Source organism: Neopelma chrysocephalum, unplaced genomic scaffold (assembly GCF_003984885.1).
Source record: "Neopelma chrysocephalum unplaced genomic scaffold, ASM398488v2 Primary Assembly neopelma1_117, whole genome shotgun sequence".
NCBI lineage: Eukaryota > Metazoa > Chordata > Aves > Passeriformes > Pipridae > Neopelma > Neopelma chrysocephalum.
Genome location: NW_020897779.1, coordinates 1904763 through 1925162, shown reverse-complemented (window position 1 = coordinate 1925162; position 20400 = coordinate 1904763). Strand labels below are relative to the sequence as shown.

General features: G+C 43.3%; 1 protein-coding gene across 3 annotated transcripts; it reads left to right on the top strand.

The window, feature by feature from the left end:
• Positions 1-96: 96 nt before the first annotated feature.
• Positions 97-18736, top strand: SNX5 (sorting nexin 5). Of its 3 annotated transcripts, none has more exons than XM_027696947.1 (13): positions 97-227; positions 7789-7893; positions 8373-8483; positions 9077-9198; positions 9519-9642; positions 12865-12960; positions 13781-13886; positions 13965-14040; positions 14856-14895; positions 14990-15076; positions 16153-16312; positions 17078-17163; positions 18168-18736. In XM_027696947.1, the coding sequence occupies exons 1-13, from the start codon at positions 195-197 to the stop codon at positions 18213-18215; spliced, it is 1194 nt and encodes a 397-aa protein (XP_027552748.1). In that variant the 5' UTR covers positions 97-194; the 3' UTR covers positions 18216-18736. The 3 variants fall into 3 exon arrangements, with proteins under 3 accessions (XP_027552748.1, XP_027552751.1, XP_027552750.1); XM_027696950.1 differs by lacking the exon at positions 97-227 and adding an exon at positions 1093-1113; XM_027696949.1 differs by lacking the exon at positions 97-227 and adding an exon at positions 1841-1940.
• The last annotated feature ends 1664 nt before the right edge of the window (positions 18737-20400 follow it).

The window sequence follows — 20400 nt, the reverse complement described above, 5'->3', positions numbered from 1 at the left end:
TAAATGCAAGGAAAAAATATAGCGTTTTGCCGCCATCTTGGATGAAGGCAAGCAGCACCCTGCCCTCACCCCAGATGGCGGCCGCCCCGCGGGGGGTGTGGCGGCGGCGGCGGGAGGCGGTGGCGGCTCCGCCTCGGGGTATATGACGAAGCGGCGGGGAGGAGGGTGGGTAGTGCTTGTTCGTGATCGGAGACATGGCTCTGCACGGCGGGGACGCGCAGGACAAGGTAGGCGGCCCGGCTGGGGCAGGCGGCGGGGGCGCAGCCGGGCTGGCCCCGCGAGGGAAGAGGGAGCTCTTCGCTCCCTTTGCCCCCGATAGCGCTGGGACAGTGACAGGCTTTTATTTCTGCTCCGTTTAGAGTTTGTTTTTTAAATATTAGTTACCTTAGTCGCACTAAGCTCTCCTGAGGGCAGGTGGTCAGGGTGCCCAGGGTGAACGTGGGGTGTAGCTCCTGAAGGAAGAGGCCTAGGGGGAGATAAGGGGGTGGGGCAGGCTTAAAGCCGGAGTGGGAAGGAGGAGGAGGAGGGAAGGGCTGTGCAGCTGCCGTGAAGCAGTGCGGGCTGCACTCCTGGACTGTGGCAGGAGCAGGATGACAGCCAGGGCTCTGGAGCTGCAGGAACGGGGCCCGGCAAGGAATGCAGGAGCAGGACCTGCTCATGAGGACCTGTCTCTGGGCACTAGCGGCGAAGTGCTGTAGGCAATTGTGCTGCCGAGGGTTCAACTTGCTCTTTCTCAGTGGGTCAACTGCCTAGTATGTCTGTGACCAGCCTTCCTGGTTATGTGCTCTAGGTCAGCTGTCACATCAGCTGCGGTGCCTCTTTCCCTTGGCTGTCACATCAGCAGCTGACTTAGTTTTCCTTTCTCTGTAGTAGTGTTCGAACCTTTAAGTGCCAAGGAGCCTTTATAGCAGCGTGGGGTGTTACCTAATGTTCTAAGACTCTTAACTTCTCAGAGAAAATACAAGTTAAATGCTAAAATAGGAACTTTGTGAATTAATGTGTATGTAATGTAGACAGTGATTGAAATTATTTCTCCTACTGGACAAGCTACCTGGCTTAATCTACCTAAACTACCTGATTTAATAACTATCCTCAACATACCTTGAATAGAAGGTAAGGCAGCCCTGTAACAGTCAGTGAATTGCCTATTTGCCTTTCATGTTGTTGCATCTTAATGTAGTTTTGCATTGTGATTAAGCTTAATTCACTTGCAGGAAGATGACTTTGTTTCAGACTGTTAGGTGTGCTTAAGTCTCTTCAGTCTGTGTTTTCTCCAGCTCTTTGGAACATTTATATTAGCTGACTTGAGGGCTAGAAATACACCAGGCTTGTTTACCAGTTTAGTAACTTCTATAGATACTTTCTTTTCATGTCTTTCCCTTCCATATGAATCTCGTTTTGAAACAATCCTGATTCAGTAGAACAGGCAAAAGTTTATAGAGCAAGTGTTTTCTAGTAGTTTGCTGTGAGCTGGCCAGTGCTTTAACTGTTTTCTGCTGCATGCGAAATTATTTGTATTAAAATGTCTGCACTTTAAGAATAGCGAGTGTGAGTCTTTATAGTCTTGCAGGATCTGCAGGTGATGGGTGGAGGGGAAGGTCAAATATCAACTCTCTTGCAGCAATAGGTAACTTTTGAGTGTTTATGTGCCTTTTTAACTTAGCAGGCAGGAATATTGGGGGAGGGGAAAATATTCCCATGGTGAGGGTTGGAGTAGCTTTAAACTCTGATGTTCAATGGACATACACTAACTAGTTTGTTTCAGGTTTTAGGGCTGTCTTGGGATTCCAGCAGCACGGGGGAGGATAGAAATACTCCTGTCTTGTCTGTTCCTGTTTAGGTAAAGAAACAGCAACAGGGAACTGGTGTGTGGCCAGTAGATAAAGCCTGTGCCTGTAAAGAAAGCTTCGTTAGGTATTAACCTTGAATAGGAACCACTGGTAAGTATAAACTAAAAACTGACCCTGAGGTGGCAAAGCAGGAGAGGATCAGGATATGTAGGAAGAGGAAGGGAGGGTAGAATAAGGGTGATTGGAAGTGCAGTGGGAAAGAAGGTGTAATCTGTCATGAGGGAGGAAAAGGCACTTCAGAATGTGAAGCAAGTAGTAGGACTGCCAAGATAAGCTTGAGTAAATACCCTGGTATTTCCTAACGTTGGTGGCTTGATAGTATTTTAAGGCTTCAGTCTGCGGTTAAAATATTCTACATCAAAATACTGAGAGCAAGTATTGTAACCCCTCCTTCTCAAAGCAGTCAGTGAAGACATGTTGTGTCATAGCCTGAGACTTGCTGTTATAACTCACAAATGGTGATTCTCCGTGCTGGACAAATTCTGCTACATGGTCTGAAGGAATGAGGGCATACTAGGTCTTGCCTATGCTTAGCAAAACAACTGCTGCTGCATGCTGCTGGGCCCAAAATCAAATAGGGAGATGAACTGCTAGCAAGGTGAAAGTTACTGGATAAGGATAATGTACTGTCAAGGACATACAGCCTCCATGAAGCTGCCCCAGCAGTTTGGGCTAATGACAGAAGTTCAAGACCGTGGAAGGTGAAGCCAGTGTGGTGAGGCAGTATTTCTGAGACTCCCGAAGGCCAGCTCTGGCCTCACTGCTGGAGGGCAGCAAAACAATCCTTGTGGATGCTGACTGTGGCTTATGAGTTTGCTGCCTTTGCACCATTTCCATTTTATTCTGGTGTGCTTTGTGTTACAGATGGCATATGGGCTAAGAGTGCTCAGCCACAGGCCATGCTCTACAGGCACATTACTGCAGCATGGTGGATTTGGCCTGCATGTTTCTTGAACCCTCAAGCTGAGGAATCAGTGTCTTGGGTGGAGGTGCCCTATGTGCTGCTGGGTGGATCGGGGTGAGCTAGCAAGGCTTTTGCTTGGAATATGCGGTCCTTGAAGTTTTATAAACATTACTCCCTCTATGTTCTTCCTTCTGTAAGGAGGTGTATGACTACTTGGTTTCTGTAGAGAGTGATGCAGGGATCCTGCTGACAAGAGAGCTAAGTGAAGGAAACTTGAGGTACATGTGCTGAATATGACTGAAATGTAGTTCCAGCAACCGATGCTGCTAATATCTGCTGGCCAGATACTCTGCAAGTCTGCTGGTTAACTCCTGGGTGTCGAAAAAGGCCCTCTGGAACTGATTGCTCTGTATAAGCTGCCAGAAAACATCGTGATCTCTTAGTGCTCTCTGGAGAGCACTTAAACTGGATTAATTAAAAAGACTGTTCTGTAAAAAGTAATGAATTCTGGGTAGTGGCAGATGTAATTACTACTGAAGTCTTGTTTGTGGGCTATTGCTTGAATGACAGCAGGAGGTGATCAGTAAGGGGAGAGGGGTTTTGTAAGATATCTGACAATAAGCAGAAAGCTCTGACTTGGGAGCCCTTGTGGAAGGGCTCCTTGCTCTTTCCAAGAGCCTGGCTATGAGGAAAATCCCTGGATTCACCTGTCTTTGAGAACAAATACATATTCTTATTTCACTAACAGTCAGATGTTGTACACAGTTGCTTGCACTGGCAGATTCTTTTGTTAGAATGCAGAAGTAACATCAAGTCATCCAGAGCCGATGCTAAAACTGCAAAGGGTGTAATTTGAAAAGCAGCAGTTCAGGCCACTCAACAGAACTGAGTGGCTTCAGTGGCTCAGGGCATTTCCTTCCAGGGATGCCTGCAGGCATCAAGACGTTTGCATTTGGGTGAGGCCTGATCAGAAACTAAATGTCTGTCAAGTAGAAGCCTGGGTAGCTGATGGTCCTCACTGAGTTGTACGTAAATGATGCAACTCTTTTTTGTTTGGTTGGTTTTGGGGGGTTGTTTGTTTTTTTGGTGGTTTTTTTGTGTGGTTTTGTTTGTTTGTTTGGGTGTTGGGTTTTTTGTTTTGTTTTGTTTCCCCCTCCCTAGCATCTCTAACCAATAGAAAAACAGTAAGTGCTTTAAAACTCTCTCTGGATTGGGCAAGTAATGCTTTCTGCTGTTTCCTGGACTTCTAGATCAGATGTTTATCATGATGTCCTAATTAGTACCATAATATCTAGATTTAGTCTTCTGGTCCTGAAACCTAGAAATGTTAATAATCAATATGATGACTGTATGTTCTTCTGGAGGGCTCTGCTTGATGTCTTGTTTTAATTTCCAGGTTAGACAGTTGTGGTGGACAGTATCTGTACTGAACAGGGAAAGTTTTTCTTGAATCCTCAAGAAAACCCGGGGATCCTGAAACAAGTCACTAACAAGACTGAGCCTAGTAGTCAGAGACGTCGACTTCTGTAGTCACTACAAACCAGAAGTGGTTTCTGAGAAAGAGAAATGAAAGTGGGAATACTGTGCTGGGTTTGGGTGAGTGTTTGTTTGCAGTCCAGCCCAGCTGTTTCCCCTCTGTGTGTCCTCTGTACCTATTTGGTCATGTGCTGCAAGTAAGGAATAACCCCTTCCCAGCTGCTGAGCTTGGATTATAATTATAGCCCCCAGAGAGTGTGAAGTGACAGACTGGTTTCTGGTAACTGGTAACTTGCCCACTGCCTGGAGTGCAGGGAAGAAACAATGACGTCCTACAATGACGCCTCTGAATACAAAGGACCTGCCAAACATGGTAGGCTAGAGAACTAAGGTGGAAGGCCTTGGGTTGGATGCCTGCTGTGGTAAAAGAACAAGCCTGGGGCCTGGAGATGACAGTTTAATTCTCTGCATAGCCTTCACGTGACCATAAGCAAATTGGTTCTAATTCCTACTTGTAGGATGCGTGTAGGATAGATGATGGCAGGAAAGGTCCTGAATGCAAAGCTGTTAATGCTGAAGAAGCCGATGTTTACATTGATCAAGGGTTGGTGTGGAACATCTGCTTTAGATGCTCACTGAGTTACAGCTGTGGTGACAGGAGGGGGGCCTCTTGCTTTCTGTTCAGTGCAGAAGTGCTACTCCAGCACTTTTTTGTAGGGAGACAAGCACTACCTCCTCCTGAAGTCAGGCAGTGTGAATGCTTCCTTTGTAGTCTGAGCCTTGCTGCCGTGATTGTGTAATCCTAAAGGGCTCTGGCCTGGAGTTAGGAGCTCACAGGACCTTCACAGGACTAGAGTAGACCAGTGGTCTTATGATTCTCGGCTTCACATAGCTCCGGGTTCTTTACTGAAGACCAACTCCTGAAGGGTAGAGGTCAATAATCCTGTGCTGTCTTCATATGTTTGAGACTCCAGTGGCACTTAAGGCTGGGTTGTGTACATTTACAGCAGATGTTTAAGGCAGTAGAAGTACAAGATTTTTTTAGCAAGTGGCTTCACGCAGTTCTGAGGGGCAGAATCCCACCAATGTATATAGGGGTGTTCTTGACCCTTGTCCTGTATTTGAGCAGGTCTCTCACTTTGGGCCCTGTGTGTAGTACATACTGCTCTGGAGTGCATAGCTGAACACTGCTGCTGACTCCCAGTTGATTCTGTGTAAATAAGGCCCCGCTGGGAGCATAAACTCACCCGCAGTATTATTCCTGGGAATTGTTGAAGCTGCAGATTACCATGTTCTTGCCCCATTGTCTCTGCAGCTTGTGCAGAGTGATGGGGAGACATGCCTGTGACATGTGAACTGCTTTAATCTGACAAAGCAGTACCACCTTATGTCCATACCTGTCCATCTCTTGCATAGGCAACTACTAGGCATGGAAGGGTGTGCAGACAGCATCTAATCACAGGTTACCTTCTTCACAAGACAATAAGAAAGCTTGCAAATTCAGGACTGGCTGATTTGTGTAATCCTTTCCTCAGTTTAGCTGAGAGGAAACTGTTTCCTTTGGCTTATAATACTTTCCAGACTCAGCAGTTCATATTGTTAGCGCTGCTGATCCTGTTTTGGACACTAAAGATAAGTAAGCAGGATGTAAAACACTGAGGTCTGTATCTCGCTGCTTTGCCTGCTGGTGTTATCTGGCTGGGAAACACTGACCAACTTGCCTTTCATTCATTTGGCAACACACAGTGAACTGTGCTCCCTGACTACCTGTCTTTCCTGTAGTGCTTTAACAGGGTGGCTTCTGCCCAAACCAGTGTGCTGTTTGGCCTGTGCCTTTCTAGAAAGTTTTAGAATTGCATGCCTGTATGGGAACATAATAGTGTGTCCCAAGGTGTGACTGTACTGTTGGAATCCCTGTAGAGTTTGGAGTCCCACCATGTCCATTTGGATGTGAGCAGTGCTTGGGACTGCTAGGAACTGTGTTCCAGGGCATGTTCTGTAAGCATGCTTCTTGCCAAGGCAATAGCCAGGATGGGCTAAAAGTCTCATGTCCTACAGAAGTCAGAATGGAAATGTGCTGCATACGAAGTCATTCCATAGTCATAAGGTTTAAAAAGTTTATCTCATCTACCTTCTTTTAATTCTGTCTAACAGTGGGGATGCAACAGGTAAGTCTTTCTAATGTGGCTGAATGGATGAGGGTACAGTGACTGGGATATCCCTCATTTACACATGGCAGTCTGATCATAGAGGGTAGCAGTAACCATCGGGGGCAGGCTGGATAGAGGCAAATGCACGCTGGCCTAGCAGCTGTGTCCTCTGCAGGCAGCCAGAGAGAATTGTTATCTACCAGATCTGGGCTGCAGATGGCCAGCCTAGGGGGGGAGGGAGTTTCCAGAGCCTTTTGGAAGCAAAGCTTTACCTTATAAAGGGCAACCTATCAACAGTTCTTAGCAGCTTTACAGAGGCTTAAGGCAACAATCAAGCAACCTGTGATATGACAGGATTGCTCAGATGCTGTCTGCCATTTGTTTGTGGGCTTTGGTGTATGCAGCAGGTGGTAGGAGCAGGCTCCTGACTGGTGTGTTGTGTGCACTAGTGTGCTGCAGAGTGGTGCAACAACATCAGTCATGGTCCAGTTCTCCAGCTTGCTTTTCTGGGAAGGCCTTCAGAATTGTCTCCAAAGGATAACCTCAGGATTCATCCTGGCTCTGACGGACACTCTTCAGCAAGCTTCCTGTGTTGTGACCTTGATCTCTGGTTGTTTCTCCCTTATGCAGAAAACAAGAATGATTTGTTAGGCTGCAGCCCTTAAGGGAGGGCCTCTTAGAAGACAGGCTTCATATGTAAGCTAGAGGATCCTCAACTGAAAAGGCTATTCCACTGCTCTGGAAGTTTCAGTATAGTTGAAATTCTGTTCTGGGTCTAGGCTGTTGGAATGAAGAAATAAACCCCCAAAGGAAGATGCTGGCTCAGTTTAAGGCCTGTTTGAAGTGCTGGGAAGGCAAGTCAGATCTTTATTGAACCAGGTGGGCTCTGAGGTCTCCTGTAAATGGTGCCTCACATGGCAAGCTCAGAAACCCCAACAGCTCTCTGATCTAAGGGTGAGGAAAGAGATCATAAGGCTAGACTCTTAAGAGCTAATGTTCCACAATCCTGTGGAGGCATAGGATAATGAAGAGAACTATTAGGGTTGTTGCTGTCTTCTGAATGACATAATAGGCTTTGGCTTGGTGGGCTCCAAGTAAACAAGTTGGAGAAGTACTGGAAGGAGGATGTTGTTTTCAAGAAGAGACTTCCCAAATACCTCTAGTGTGAATTCCAATAATCATTTCTTCAGACTTTAGGCTAACAAGCCCTTTTCTTTCCTGTACTTGGAAGGGAAGGCTTGTTACAGTGATGTGCAGGTAGTATCAAGTCTGTCATGCTTGGCCATATGTGCTGTTTCTGAAGGCAGTGGTGTAGTGCAGTGGTTCTTGTTGACAGCTGATGATCAGTCTAGCTTCATTAAGCCTACCTGATGCTTGACCAAGGCTTATACTGTGAATTCTGTTGCAGCTGAGGTCTGTATCTGTAGACCTGAATATTGATCCTTCTCTCCAAATTGATATCCCTGATGCCCTAAGTGAAAAGGACAGAGTGAAGTTCACTGTGCATACTAAGGTAAGGTCGTGGGGAAAAAGAGGTTATGCAAGTAATATGTGTATTTGCAGTACACCTACCTGTAAAGATGGCAATGAAGGAAATCTAATTAGATGGAGATTTTCCACTTAAAGGTGGCTTGAAGGTGTATATATAAAACTTCAGATTCCCTAAGACTTGAACACTCTAAACAGAGACAAGGTTAGCTGATCATTAAGTTGGCTTTGCTAAGGAATCCTAGCTAGACACCAGAAGGCTGTGGATAAGAAAGCAGCTACTGGGAAACGTCACAAAATAAACTGCATTAATGCTGTTCCACGACAGTGCCTTTTATCTAACAGTCTGCTTAGTGGTACGGCTCTTGAGTGAGTGCCAGCTCAGCTAAAAGGAATTGGGCAAGGCTCTTACTAGGCAGAATAGCTTCCTTTGGAAATGGACAGAGCTGTTTCTAAAAGCACTGATTTACAAAACAGTAGGGGCTTGTCTATCTTCTCTTCCAGACTACATTGCCAGCTTTTCAAAGCCCTGAGTTTTCAGTTACACGGCAGCATGAAGACTTTGTGTGGTTGCATGATACGCTCACTGAAACTGAAGAGTATGCAGGTCTCATTGTAAGTACTTCCTAAAAAATGTAATTCTAACTGAAAAACTATAGCAATCTAAAGTGCATACTAGTAAAGATGTGAAATATGTTTTATCAATGCTAATAGTGTGTCATGGCCTGGGTATTCCCTATGCTTCCTGTTGCCTTAATTCCCAAACAACTTGAGCGGTGTGTGGCATTTATGTTAACTTTGCATATAGCTAGGAGCAGCAAGAAAGACTTGATGCTCCGAGAGTCCCTGACTCCATGGTGGTATTAATATCTGCCTGAAGATTACAGTGAAATAATCTATTAAATATGGTCTGTCCTTCCTATCATGATTCTTTAGGAGGCCATGTGGGCCACAGAAGATAGCTGGCTATGGGGTGGATTATAGAGGCTGTTCTTCTGGGTTGGTTTCCCTCCTGGGGCAGGGATAGCACAGAACTGGGAGGGGCAAACAGGGACATAGCTGTCAACACGCTCTAGAATTCCTCGTTCATGCACTCTTTACCACACTTTTCCATGATGAGGCAAAAGAGCCTCCTTCCAGAGAAGGCTAGAAGTAATTTTGGAAAACTGTATTTGCTAGTATCTATCACTAACCATTTCCTTGGCTAGATACCTCCAGCACCTTCAAAGCCTGACTTTGATGGTCCCAGAGAGAAGATGCAGAAGCTAGGAGAAGGAGAAGTGTCTATGACAAAAGAAGAATTTGCCAAAATGAAGCAAGAACTAGAAGCGTAAGTAAAATGACTCTATTGCCAAAAGCTGCACTTAAAGTTGCTCTCCTAGGAGGCTTCTCTGTTTTATTTGGTAATAACTGATCTTGAGTGTGACTGATTTGAAGAATGTCTTGAAAATCCTGGAGCTGAGGACTTGACAAAAGTTTCTTTCAAACTAGAAAACTTCCTGGCTAAAGAGATTGAAAATACCTTCACTATCACTAGGTAGCTATTTCAGAAGCCTGCTGTCAAATATTTTCACTGGATAACTTAAAGTAATTCTTTGTATTAGAAGAAGGCAGTACAAGAGAGAATCTCAATCTGTTCTTTCCTTTCAGCGAATACCTTGCTGTCTTCAAGAAGACTGTATCGTCACATGAAATTTTCCTTCAGCGGATTTCTTCTCATCCTGTGCTCAGCAAAGATCGCAATTTTCATGTTTTCCTGGAGTATGACCAGGATGTAAGACTTCTTTATTTTTTCCTCTCTGCTTTCCAAGTGAGGCAAATTGTTAGGAGTACTGTTGTTTTTTCTGGGCACAGTCAAAATGTTATGTGAATCTATATGCAGCATCAACAAGTAGATATTGTAAGTACTTCTGTGAGATGAAAGGATGAAAGCCTGACCTTTAAACCTTTTTCTGTTATAAATCTCAGTGTTTATAAATCCTTGTCAAATTGGTTAGGAAGCCAACTTTGCATGCCTTTATCTTGGGAACAACCAACACGTTCAGGTGTACCTGTGCTGTGCTGTGTTGCATAGTCCTAAAATTGAAGAATGGAGGTATATTGAAGTTAGTCCTGCATCTGTTTTATCACACCTAATTATGAGTATTGGATGCTGATCCAAGATGTATGTCCTGGTTTTGGCTAGGACAGACTTAATTTTCTTGTGGTAGCAGTGAGGGAGAGCAAGAAAGGGGCTGGGCTGGGGGAGGTTCCATATGGGGCACCTAGGTTGTATTCCATACCACCCACATCGTTACTGGGGAGTGAAAGTAAAGGATTCTCTCTTCTGTGAAAAAAGGAGGCATTCGCTTGTGGCTGGTAGCAAAAAGGGCCATGTGGATGGTCCATGGCCATTTTCATCTGTCTTGGGCCACGCAGGGCCTTGGTCAGTGAACACCTTGTTTGTATGTAAATTACCCTCTTTTTGCATACCTTTTGTTATAAACATTGTAATGATGATCTTGGTGATCATCAGAAATTGACCTGAAGGTGAAAATTTCAGACTATCATCAGAAGAGGAAGAGGAGCAGGTGACACTTGCTGAGGAGGCCCTACCATATAGTCAGCTACCCAAAAATGAAAAGTGACACGCTCTCACCCTGCCGTATCGTAGGGACAAATTGAAAATGGAAAGCTGCCATATGGAGTCCCACGCAGTGAGTCGCAGAAGCTATCAAGGGACATGGTGGATTGAGTCAGGTTGCAGAGCTGAAAGGCGTCCAGCTAGCTTTAGATATCACCGAAGGAGAGAAATGACCAACACTCTACACTGACTCATGGATGGTAGCAAATGCTCTCGGGGATTGGCTAGACCAATGGAAAAAGACCAATTGGCAGCACAGAGGTAAATCCATCTGGACTGCTGAATTGCGACAAGACTTTGCTGCCTGGGTAGCGAAGTTGACTGTGAAAATCCATCATGTAGATGCACATGTACCTGAGACTCAGGTTGCTGAGGAGCATTGCAATAATGATCAGGTAGATCAAACTGCCAAGATTAAAGTGTCTCAGGTAGATCTGGACTAGCAACACGAGAGTGAATTATTTCTGGTGCAGTGGGCCTGTGTTGCCTCAGGTCACCAAGGAAGAGATGCAACATACAGATGTGCTCATGATTGAGGGGTGGACTTAAGCATGGACACTACCTCCTAGGTTATCCATAACTGTGAAACGTGCTGCCATCAAGCAGGTCAAGCCCCTGTGGTATGGAGAACAATGGTTGAAATATAAATATGGGAAGGCCTGGCAGATCAATTACATTACTCTCCCGCAAACCTGCCAAGGCAAGTGCTATGTGCTTACAATGGTCGAAACAGCCACTGGATTGTTGGAGACTTATCCTGTGCCTTACACCACTGCCTGTAACACCGTCTCCGGCCTTGAAAAGCAAGTCCTGTGGCAGAATAGCACCCCAGAAAGAATATAGTCAGACAATGGGACTCATTTCAAAAACAGTCTCATAGACACCTGGGACAGAGAACATGATATTGAGTGGGTGTATCATATTCCCTATCATGCTCTAGCCTCTGGGAAAGTTGAAGGGTACAGTGGACTGTTAAAAACCACATTGAAAGCAATGGGTGGTGGAACCTTCAAACATTGGGATCTACATTTAGCAGGTGCCACCTGATTAGTTAACACCTGAGGCTCCACCGGTCGAGCTGGCTCTGCCCAATCAGAACTGCTATGTACTGTATCAGGAGATAAAGTCCTTGTGGTGCATATGAGAAATGTGTTAAGGAAGACAGCTTGGATTAGTCCTGCCTCAAGCAAGGGCTTGTATTTGCTCTAGGACTTTGATGCACTTGGTGGATAATGCGGAGAGACAGGGAAACACTATGTGTACCTCAAGGGTATTTGATTTTTGTGGAAGAACCACCTGTAATGTTGAATTGTATATGTTATATTGGTTGCTGAAATACAGTGCCACTGTGTGCCATAACTACCATGGACAATGAGGATGGACTGCCCCCAGTACACCAGTTGGGAGCTCGTGATGCAGCTTACAACCAGCTGACAACACACCAGCTCTCCTGACCTGGAAGACAAATGGGATGGATAGAACCCACAGTCATGGACTAAATGAACTCAACAGACATCTTGCGGGGATGGCCATTGACTATGGGAATAATATCTGTGCTTGACTATATATATGTGTATGTAGTTGGAAGGTGTCAGATCTAGGCATGACATAGATGGTATAGAATGAGGGGTGGATAGTGTCCTGGTTTAAGCTAGGACAGAGTTAATTTTCTTGTGGTAGCAGTGGGGGAGAGCAGGGAAGGGGCTGGGCTGGTGGAGGTCTGCATGGGGCACCTAGGTTGTATTCTATAACCAGCCATATCATTGCTGGGGGGTGAAAGTAAGGGATTCTCACTCCTGTGGAAAAAGGGGCATTGGCTTGAGGTTGGTAGAAAAAGGGGGCCGTGTGGAGGGTCTGTGGCCATTTCTGTCTGTCTTGGGCCATGCGGGGCCTCAGTCAGTGAACATCTTGTTTGTATATAAATCTTTTTGTGTATCTTTTGTTATTAATATAGTTACTGTTACTATTTGTTATTTCACTGCTGCTTTTCAAGTAAATTTGTCCTATCTCAACTCAAAAAATCTGTGGATTTTATCTCCCTCTCACCAGGAGAGGTATTGGGAGGTGGAAAGGGAGCAGCTTGACTGGAATTTAACTTTTTAGCTGTTTTTTAAAACCAGCAAAATATGTAAGGAGGAACTGAGCTGTTTTTGGGAATGAGAACAAATCTGTGGCACAGGATAATTGAACTTCTTCTAGCCAATCGTTTTGTTACCTGTTACATTCGTTATGCTGTTACTGTGGAGGGCTTGGAAATCAATCTGCTCTGATATATGCTAGGTGTAAGTGATGTTATTACATTTCAAGAGTGGGAATAGTCACTTTTTCACCGCTGGGGATGACATTAAAGCTGTTTTTGCCTCTCTGTTGCAGCTGAGTGTTCGGAGGAAAAACACTAAAGAGATGTTTGGTGGCTTTTTAAAAAGTGTAGTAAAGAGTGCTGATGAGGTCCTTTTCTCTGGAGTCAAGGTAAGGTTGTTGGTTAACCTCTTACTTACCCCAGTCTTGATTGTTTTGTGCTTTCTGCTCCAGTTACTCATGTCTGCTTCAGGCTTGATGCGCATGAGGCTCAGTTACTAATGTCAGCCTGCCTTGTTACTACTGTCCTAGCCTATTAATTTTGACTTCAGTAAAGATAATACATTGGAGCTACAGGCTGTTAAATTTCAGTGTATACTTCAGGTTTCTGGTGGATGCAAAAGAGTTGCCTTAACACCTGATTCTGGTGGGGAGGAAGGAATTACACCTTCAGCAAACATGCTTGTGGCTTTTGTCTACTTTGGAGTTCTGAATTTATGGGTTTCTGCTTGCACTAGACAAGATCAAATACTAAGAACTCCTGTAACTGGTCCAGGTTCAGCTTATTCTGTCACATTGCCATGGTAGCTCTTCCCAATAGGCTTGCTGTCCTAAACACAATGTCACGAAATGTTACGATATGTATCATATTTGATGTGGATGTGAAGCAAGCTTGTAAACTGTTTACTCCTGAGCTGCTGTGTTGCAGCAGGCCTAGGAAATAAAATTCCAACAGTTGGTAGCCCTGAGGGCTGTCCGATAGTAACGTACTGGTTGCTTCAGACAGTCTGCATCAGTGAAAAAGAAACTTGCCAAATGGCTTGGTGTGTTAAACCCTTGTCTCAGGATCTTGCCTTGAACTCAGTTTTTCAGTAGCGATTGGTGGGCCTATGCTCAGGTCCAGGCTATGGTTGTTTCTTTGGCCCTTCCCAAAATAGGGAAGAGTTTGTATTCTGCAGGAACTAACTTAACAGGTCATACTCTTTTTCAGGAAGTAGAAGATTTTTTTGAGCAAGAGAAGACTTTTCTTGTGAACTACTACAACAGAATCAAGGACGCATGTACAAAAGCAGATAAGATGACAAGATCTCATAAAAGTGAATTTTTTCAAAGACCTTTGAGAAATCATGCAGTTTTGCTGATTTCAGCCTGAAAACCTTGTCTTGTTCTTGCAGATGTTGCAGATGATTATATTTATACTTCAGCTTGCTTGAGCAGCCTGGCATTGGAAGAACCTACAGCTATCAAAAAGTAAGTAATTCTAACTGTTCATAAACATATCATGAGTCTGGGAATACCAAGTTTCTTCTGTAAAATCCAGAGGATTGAATCATAACTGGTTTGAGTTTCTTGAATTGCAGGCAAGCAGCATTAAAACTCTTTCCTCTAGCACTCCTGGTGCGGCAAACCTAATGTTATCAATTGCAACTTAACTAGTTGATCTCTTGCCAGTTGTACCCTGGAGTAGAATTGTGCTGGTTGTCAAAGCTTCTTAGCAGAAATTTCCTTGCATTTTTTCAGGTCATAAACTCCCAGAGACTATTGGAGTAAGGGTTTATGCATGTGTGTTCTGATGTGCTGTTAAATATAACCACAGCTTACACTAAATCTGTACTATCTTCTAGACCTTTGCAGTTCCAGCATAGTAGGAAATTTTTTTTAAGCTGTAGAAACCTAGTTACCTTTTCTGAGGTGAATTCCATCTTTCAACTTTGCTGTCAATTTACCAAGACCTTGTTAAAACAGTGTATAGCTGAAGAAACAAGTTGGTTCATCCTTCTTGGAGGATAGCAGCAAGGAAATTCTCCACAAGACCTTTATGCTCTGAAGATCAGCATTATTACTTTAAATGGTGTCTAGCTGCTCAGCTGTTAGACTGGAATCCAGCATATTGAACCTTTTGTCCAGACCTAAATTCTTTTCAAGCGCTTGTCTGGATCTGTATGCAGGAGAAAACTCCAACCTTCAGCTTTTTGGTCTCCTGACAATTGATCCTGGTGTTTTTCAGACTAAGAAGTATCTAAGCCTTACTTATGCTTTTTTTTTTTTTCCCTCCCCCCACTTAGGTACTTGTTGAAAGTTGCAGAGCTCTTTGAGAAACTCAGGGTAAGGGAAACTTTGGCAGGGGGTGGAGTAGGGGGAAAGAATATGTATGTTGCTGTTACCTGTTCCATACCAACTATTTTTATTTCTTCTGCAGAAGGTAGAGAGCAGAGTTTCATCTGATGAAGACTTAAAACTTTCTGAACTGTTGAGATACTACATGCTCAATATAGAAGCTGCTAAGGTGAGAACAGTTTTCTTTTTGAAGCTGTTTTGTTATAGGCATCATGACTCACGCATGGTATTCTTTGTGCTTTAAGAAGACAGGAAGATGAGCCATTGTTTTGCCTAAGAAACCTGACACTCTTGAACCACAGCAGAATATAGAAACTATATATTATCTGGAGTCCAGCCACTTACAGGAGGTCTTGGACCAGTTTTTGTAGTGGAAGAACTCTTAAATTTCTGTAAGTTAGAGCAAACTGAATTTAAGTCTGCAGCAGCGTTCTTTCCCATCCCCTGCCTGAATACTCATGGACTTGTCATAAAATCAATGATGACTAATTAGTACTTGGGATGTGCTTCAGGATTTTTAAAGTACCTTAGCACAAATATGCTGTAACACGTGAAGGCTGTTGGAACCTGGACTTCCAAGAGCGCTTTGGTAGATTGATTGACTGCAAAAGCCTTGCCAACAACTCTTTTCTAATCAATACTTCATTTGACACGGAGGTGTCTATGCTGAAAAAAGGTATCCAGGTGTAACTTACTGGGCTTCTTCATCTAGTGTCTTACCTTTAATGTCAGAAATCCTAGAACATTCACTACAGGCTCCCACTGTGTGGTGTACTGTTATTTAGATATCAAGACTACACTGCTGCTAGATTAGAAAGGAATTGACTCAGATCTGTACTACTTCTCATGTCTAGGTTAGTGCAGTGCTCCAGTCAAACTGTCAGATCTCCAACAAATTAAATGTCTACTGGAAATGGACTGAGTGAATTCAGAAAATGCTGTTCCTCCTTAGTGGAGTAACTCACCTTGTAGCAAGATAAACTACTTTAAGGTAAAAAACTATGCCTACAGTAGCCATCAGAATTCCTTGACTAAGGTGTAAGTGGCTGTCCTGAAAATTTAGTACTACACTGGTGAAAGGCTCCTATTGCTATGCCAAGAGTGTGGCAGGCTGTAATAGCTTATTGAAGGAAGCAGAGTCTGGTGCTGAAAGAAATGAAACCTCTTGCTGCTAAGGTAGTTGTAACCTCAGTTTGGGAAGTATTCCTCTTAAGGCTTTGGTGTGCTATTTCTGTCTACATTCAGGATCTTCTGTACAGACGAACAAGGGCTCTTGTTGACTATGAAAACTCGAACAAAGCTCTAGATAAAGCCAGACTAAAGAGCAAGGATGTCGGGCTGGCTGAGGCACATCAACAGGATTGTTGTCAGAAGTTTGAAAAGATTTCAGAATCTGCAAAACAAGGTAAAACGGGCGTTGCTGTATTTATGCTTAAAAGGAGATCTTAGTGCAGTCTGGGTCTCCATCTGCCCTTCAACTACTGCAGGCTTCTGAACACTCTCCTGAAACAAGTAGTACCTTGCATGGCAGTATAGATGCCTGTAAAATTAAAACAGCTAAACATTTTTTAAAACCATTCTCTTTAGCAAAGCAGTGTCAGTGCTAGACCAGCCTTATTTATAAGCCCCTAGTATTTGCTTTCTAGGTTGAACTCTTGATCTCGGCCTCCACCTGAAGGTAACTACTCAGGCTTCTAATTGTCCTGTCAGAACTGTGCAAACAGGCTTTTGCTCTGTCCTCGTATAACTGAGTGACTTATACAGAGTTTCAAACATTGGTTCTTTGTAGAAGAATATACATATATGTATATATATGGACAATATAAAGCAGAGGAAAAGTGCTTTCATGGCACATGTGCTCTTCCTTTAGTGTATTTGGCTTTTAAATGCTCTGTGTTCTCAACAGAGCTTGTGTGGCTTATTACTGTTTTACTCCAGTTGTCTTCCTACAAAGCTTTTCTCTCTTAGGCTGCCTGTTTCCTCACCAAGATGTTGGTGTCATGTGATGAATGAATCTCTGTCTAGAAAACAGCAGGACTAACTCTTGAACCTTTTTTTTCTTTTGCCAAATATTGTAACTAGAGCTGCATAACAGAACTCATAAAACATAAGGGGCGTTACTGAAACTTGTCACATTTTCTATATGTCTTACCTATGTTCTTCTCTACAGAACTGATGAGCTTCAAGCAGAAGAGAATAGCAGCATTCCGCAAAAACTTAATTGAAATGGCAGAACTGGAAATAAAACATGCAAAGGTGTGTTCTTTTTGGAATTTAACAGGCATAGGTTCAGAGAAGTAAGTACTGTGTAACTTGGACGATTTGCTGGGTTCCCTTTAAAACTAGGAAGTGTGAAATAGAACAGCTAGGCTCTTCAGCTGATATCTTAAGAGGAAGCTGTAGGCATAGTGGATACAAAGTGCATAGAAAGAACAAATGCTGACAGTTTTATCTGTCCCATGCAGAAAGTCTGCATTCAAGCTGTCACTCCTAGGACACTAGCCTACCACAGTAAGTGAGAAGTCTCAGTTTTGCTGGTGGTACACAACAGGTCACCTGACTTCCCATCAGGCAGCCTCGTCTGTGGGTTTGACTGTGTCTGGAGGCAGCTGCTGCTTCCAGTGCTCCTGAGCACTGTGAGAGCACATCCTGCAGCTTGTGATCCAGCTGTCAATCATTCTCACTTTGGCTTGTCACTGAAAGGGGACACTGGCTTTGTAGTAGCCTCTACTAAGCTTCACTGAGCAGGCTTGAAGGTTGCTGCGGGGACCACAGCTTAATCTAGGAAAATATACACAAGTTATGGGGTTTGTTAACTTAGTGTAGGGAACAAAGCAAGAAGAGGTAACTGTGCATCCTCAGCTTCTTTTGAAGAACAAAAATCTAATGTCTCACTCCCTAAGAGTACTGGACTTTACCACAGGTAGCTACTTCAGTGCTGAACTGGAATGTGACACCAACAACTTGACATTACTGCTCAGTTTGGCCCACTTTAAAAGCTTACCGCTGCCTCTTGCCCCTCTCCTTATCACAAACTGAGTCATGGTTGAAGGCCTGCAGGAAGAGGTAGATTGCAAACTATCATCTGGTTTTGATTTTTTTACTGCTTGAACGCTTGTCTTTGCAGTAGAAGATCTTTTGCATTGGCACAGGCTACAGAATCTGGGATGGACCTGCTATTTTGGAAGCATCTTCATTGTGAAAGGCAGGATTTAAATTATTAATTATACTCATTTGAAACTAATTCTCTTTCCTTCCAGAATAATGTTTCTCTCCTGCAAAGCTGTATTGACTTGTTCAAGAGCTAAGGCGCCTTATTCTGAAAATGTGACAAAAGCATCAATTGCACTCAATGGCCAGGGGCAACTTATTGGCTTGACTTCATTAGCTTAAAATAAATATTGTCACTGAGATTCTGTTTGACTAATACTTAAATATGTTGATAGCAATACATTGACTTTATAAATGAGAGCTGAATTATGTATGAATTGTCTGGATGTAGCTAACATCCTGTTGGCTGATAACTCAAAATGAGTCAAGTGTAAGAAATTAATTTGCTGTTGACTGACTTCATCTAGCAGAAAAAGTGTACTGTGAACTCTTTTTTTTTTTTTTTTTTGATAGGGTCATTATCTGCCTCTTCATGGCCCTGATATATTTAAGACTTGCAAATGGAAGTGACTTAAATGTAGTAATTTTATAAAGTAAATATCTTAACATTCCACTTGCCAGACAGATTTCTACTACAATATATTTTGAATTTCTATAACTGCATTCACTATTTGTACACTTGGGCAATACAGCAAATAAAGATGTCTGATACAACAAACTGTTGTTGTATGGCAAGAATTTGTGTGGGATCTAAAATGACAAAACAGGCTTCAGACACAGAACTACCAGAAATTGCTCATCAATTGGAGCTCTTCAGATACCTAGAGATAAATATTTGACACAATAGGATTGTTCTTAGAATGAATGTTGACATGAAATGTGTGGACTTCCAGTAATGTTGCTGTTTGAGTGGGTGTCTGTAGCTTTTACTTCCAGTATGCTGTACATGAGGAAACCAAACCTTTCAAAAGCATTGATACATATAGATAGCTTGAACTTCTTCACATTTGACAAAAAATGAAGTATTGTATAGTAGTCTTTACATCTCCTGCTAGCACCAGGAGGCTGTTTAAAACTTCAGGGCTTCTGGAAGCACAGCCCTAGACAGTCATCCATAAGATAAATCTTTCGAAATGTTGCATGGCTAAATGGATGCACACTGCCATAGCAGAGGCAGCTCAGGCTGTAAACCCCAAGGTCGTCTTTTGACAGTTTACTATCATTTGCATATGTGGATATAGGTCAATGAGTCATATCCTTCTAAAGGCAACTTTTTGAGTTACATGAGTGTCTCAGCCTTGCTTAGTTTCATGTGACTAAACTTCTAATCGTGCTGAAAGTAGGCTCTGTGCTTGTGCTCTGGGCAGACTGCCTGAAGCAGCTTCAACCAGAGAAGCTCTGAGAATGGGCACCTCAGTGGCAGTATCTAAGGATTGTTCAATAGTTTACTTTCCTCTGACCTATTGCTTTTTCTTCTTGGTATCCCATGAAAACTGAGCAGCTCTTACCAGCCACACAATCCTGCAGAGGTCTCGCTGAAAAATGTCTGAAATGTCTCCTTTTACCTTTGTTTGGCAGGAACAGTTTCAACTTGTGGTTGCTTGCCATAAACACATTGCTTGTGCATATGTGACCTCTATATAGCTGATAGCTGACAGATCTCTTATAAGCTCCTAGCCACTTGTCTTGGGGCAATTACTGGACCCAAACTGAACGATTTATGCTGGCAAAACTTTGGCTTTTTCTAAAGAGGCATGCTGTGCCTCACACTCTCACTTCTGACTGCTTCACCCTATGCTCTGCTGGTATGCCAGCTGTGCCAGGATGAATTTCTCCTAGCGTGCTGTGACTGGTTGGAGTCATGGTTGCTTCATGTCCTCTTGTACTTACTGCCTATTACATGGGAGAAGTAGCACCTTGCTTATGCTGTTTTTCAGTAAAATATTGTTCTATACTGGGTCTTTCTGAACCAGCTCCAGTAGCTGGGTGATCTTTGTGAATCAGTCAGTAGCCTATGCACCTAACTGTCTTCAGCTTAAGAAGTTGAGCTCTGAGTTTATCCTAAACTACTTCAACTTGGTTCAAAGGCTTTTCTTACTTCTCCCAGAGAAAGGCTGCAGCTGGTTTTGACATGGCAAGCAATACTTTGTCCTTACTCCAGAAGCAGTCCAGGTTATGTTGGGCTTCATGCACTGCCATTAACAGTGTGTTTGAAGCTGACACCCCCTTTTTCAAATATCCTTTTAGAGCTTTTTTGTGAGATGTTTGTTCTTGTATGGTTTGCACTCTAAATTCTTGACATATCTCAATTAGAGCATTAGTCTGAACAGATTGAAAGTATGTAAAATACTTTGAGTGGATGTAATTATGGCTTTATACTGA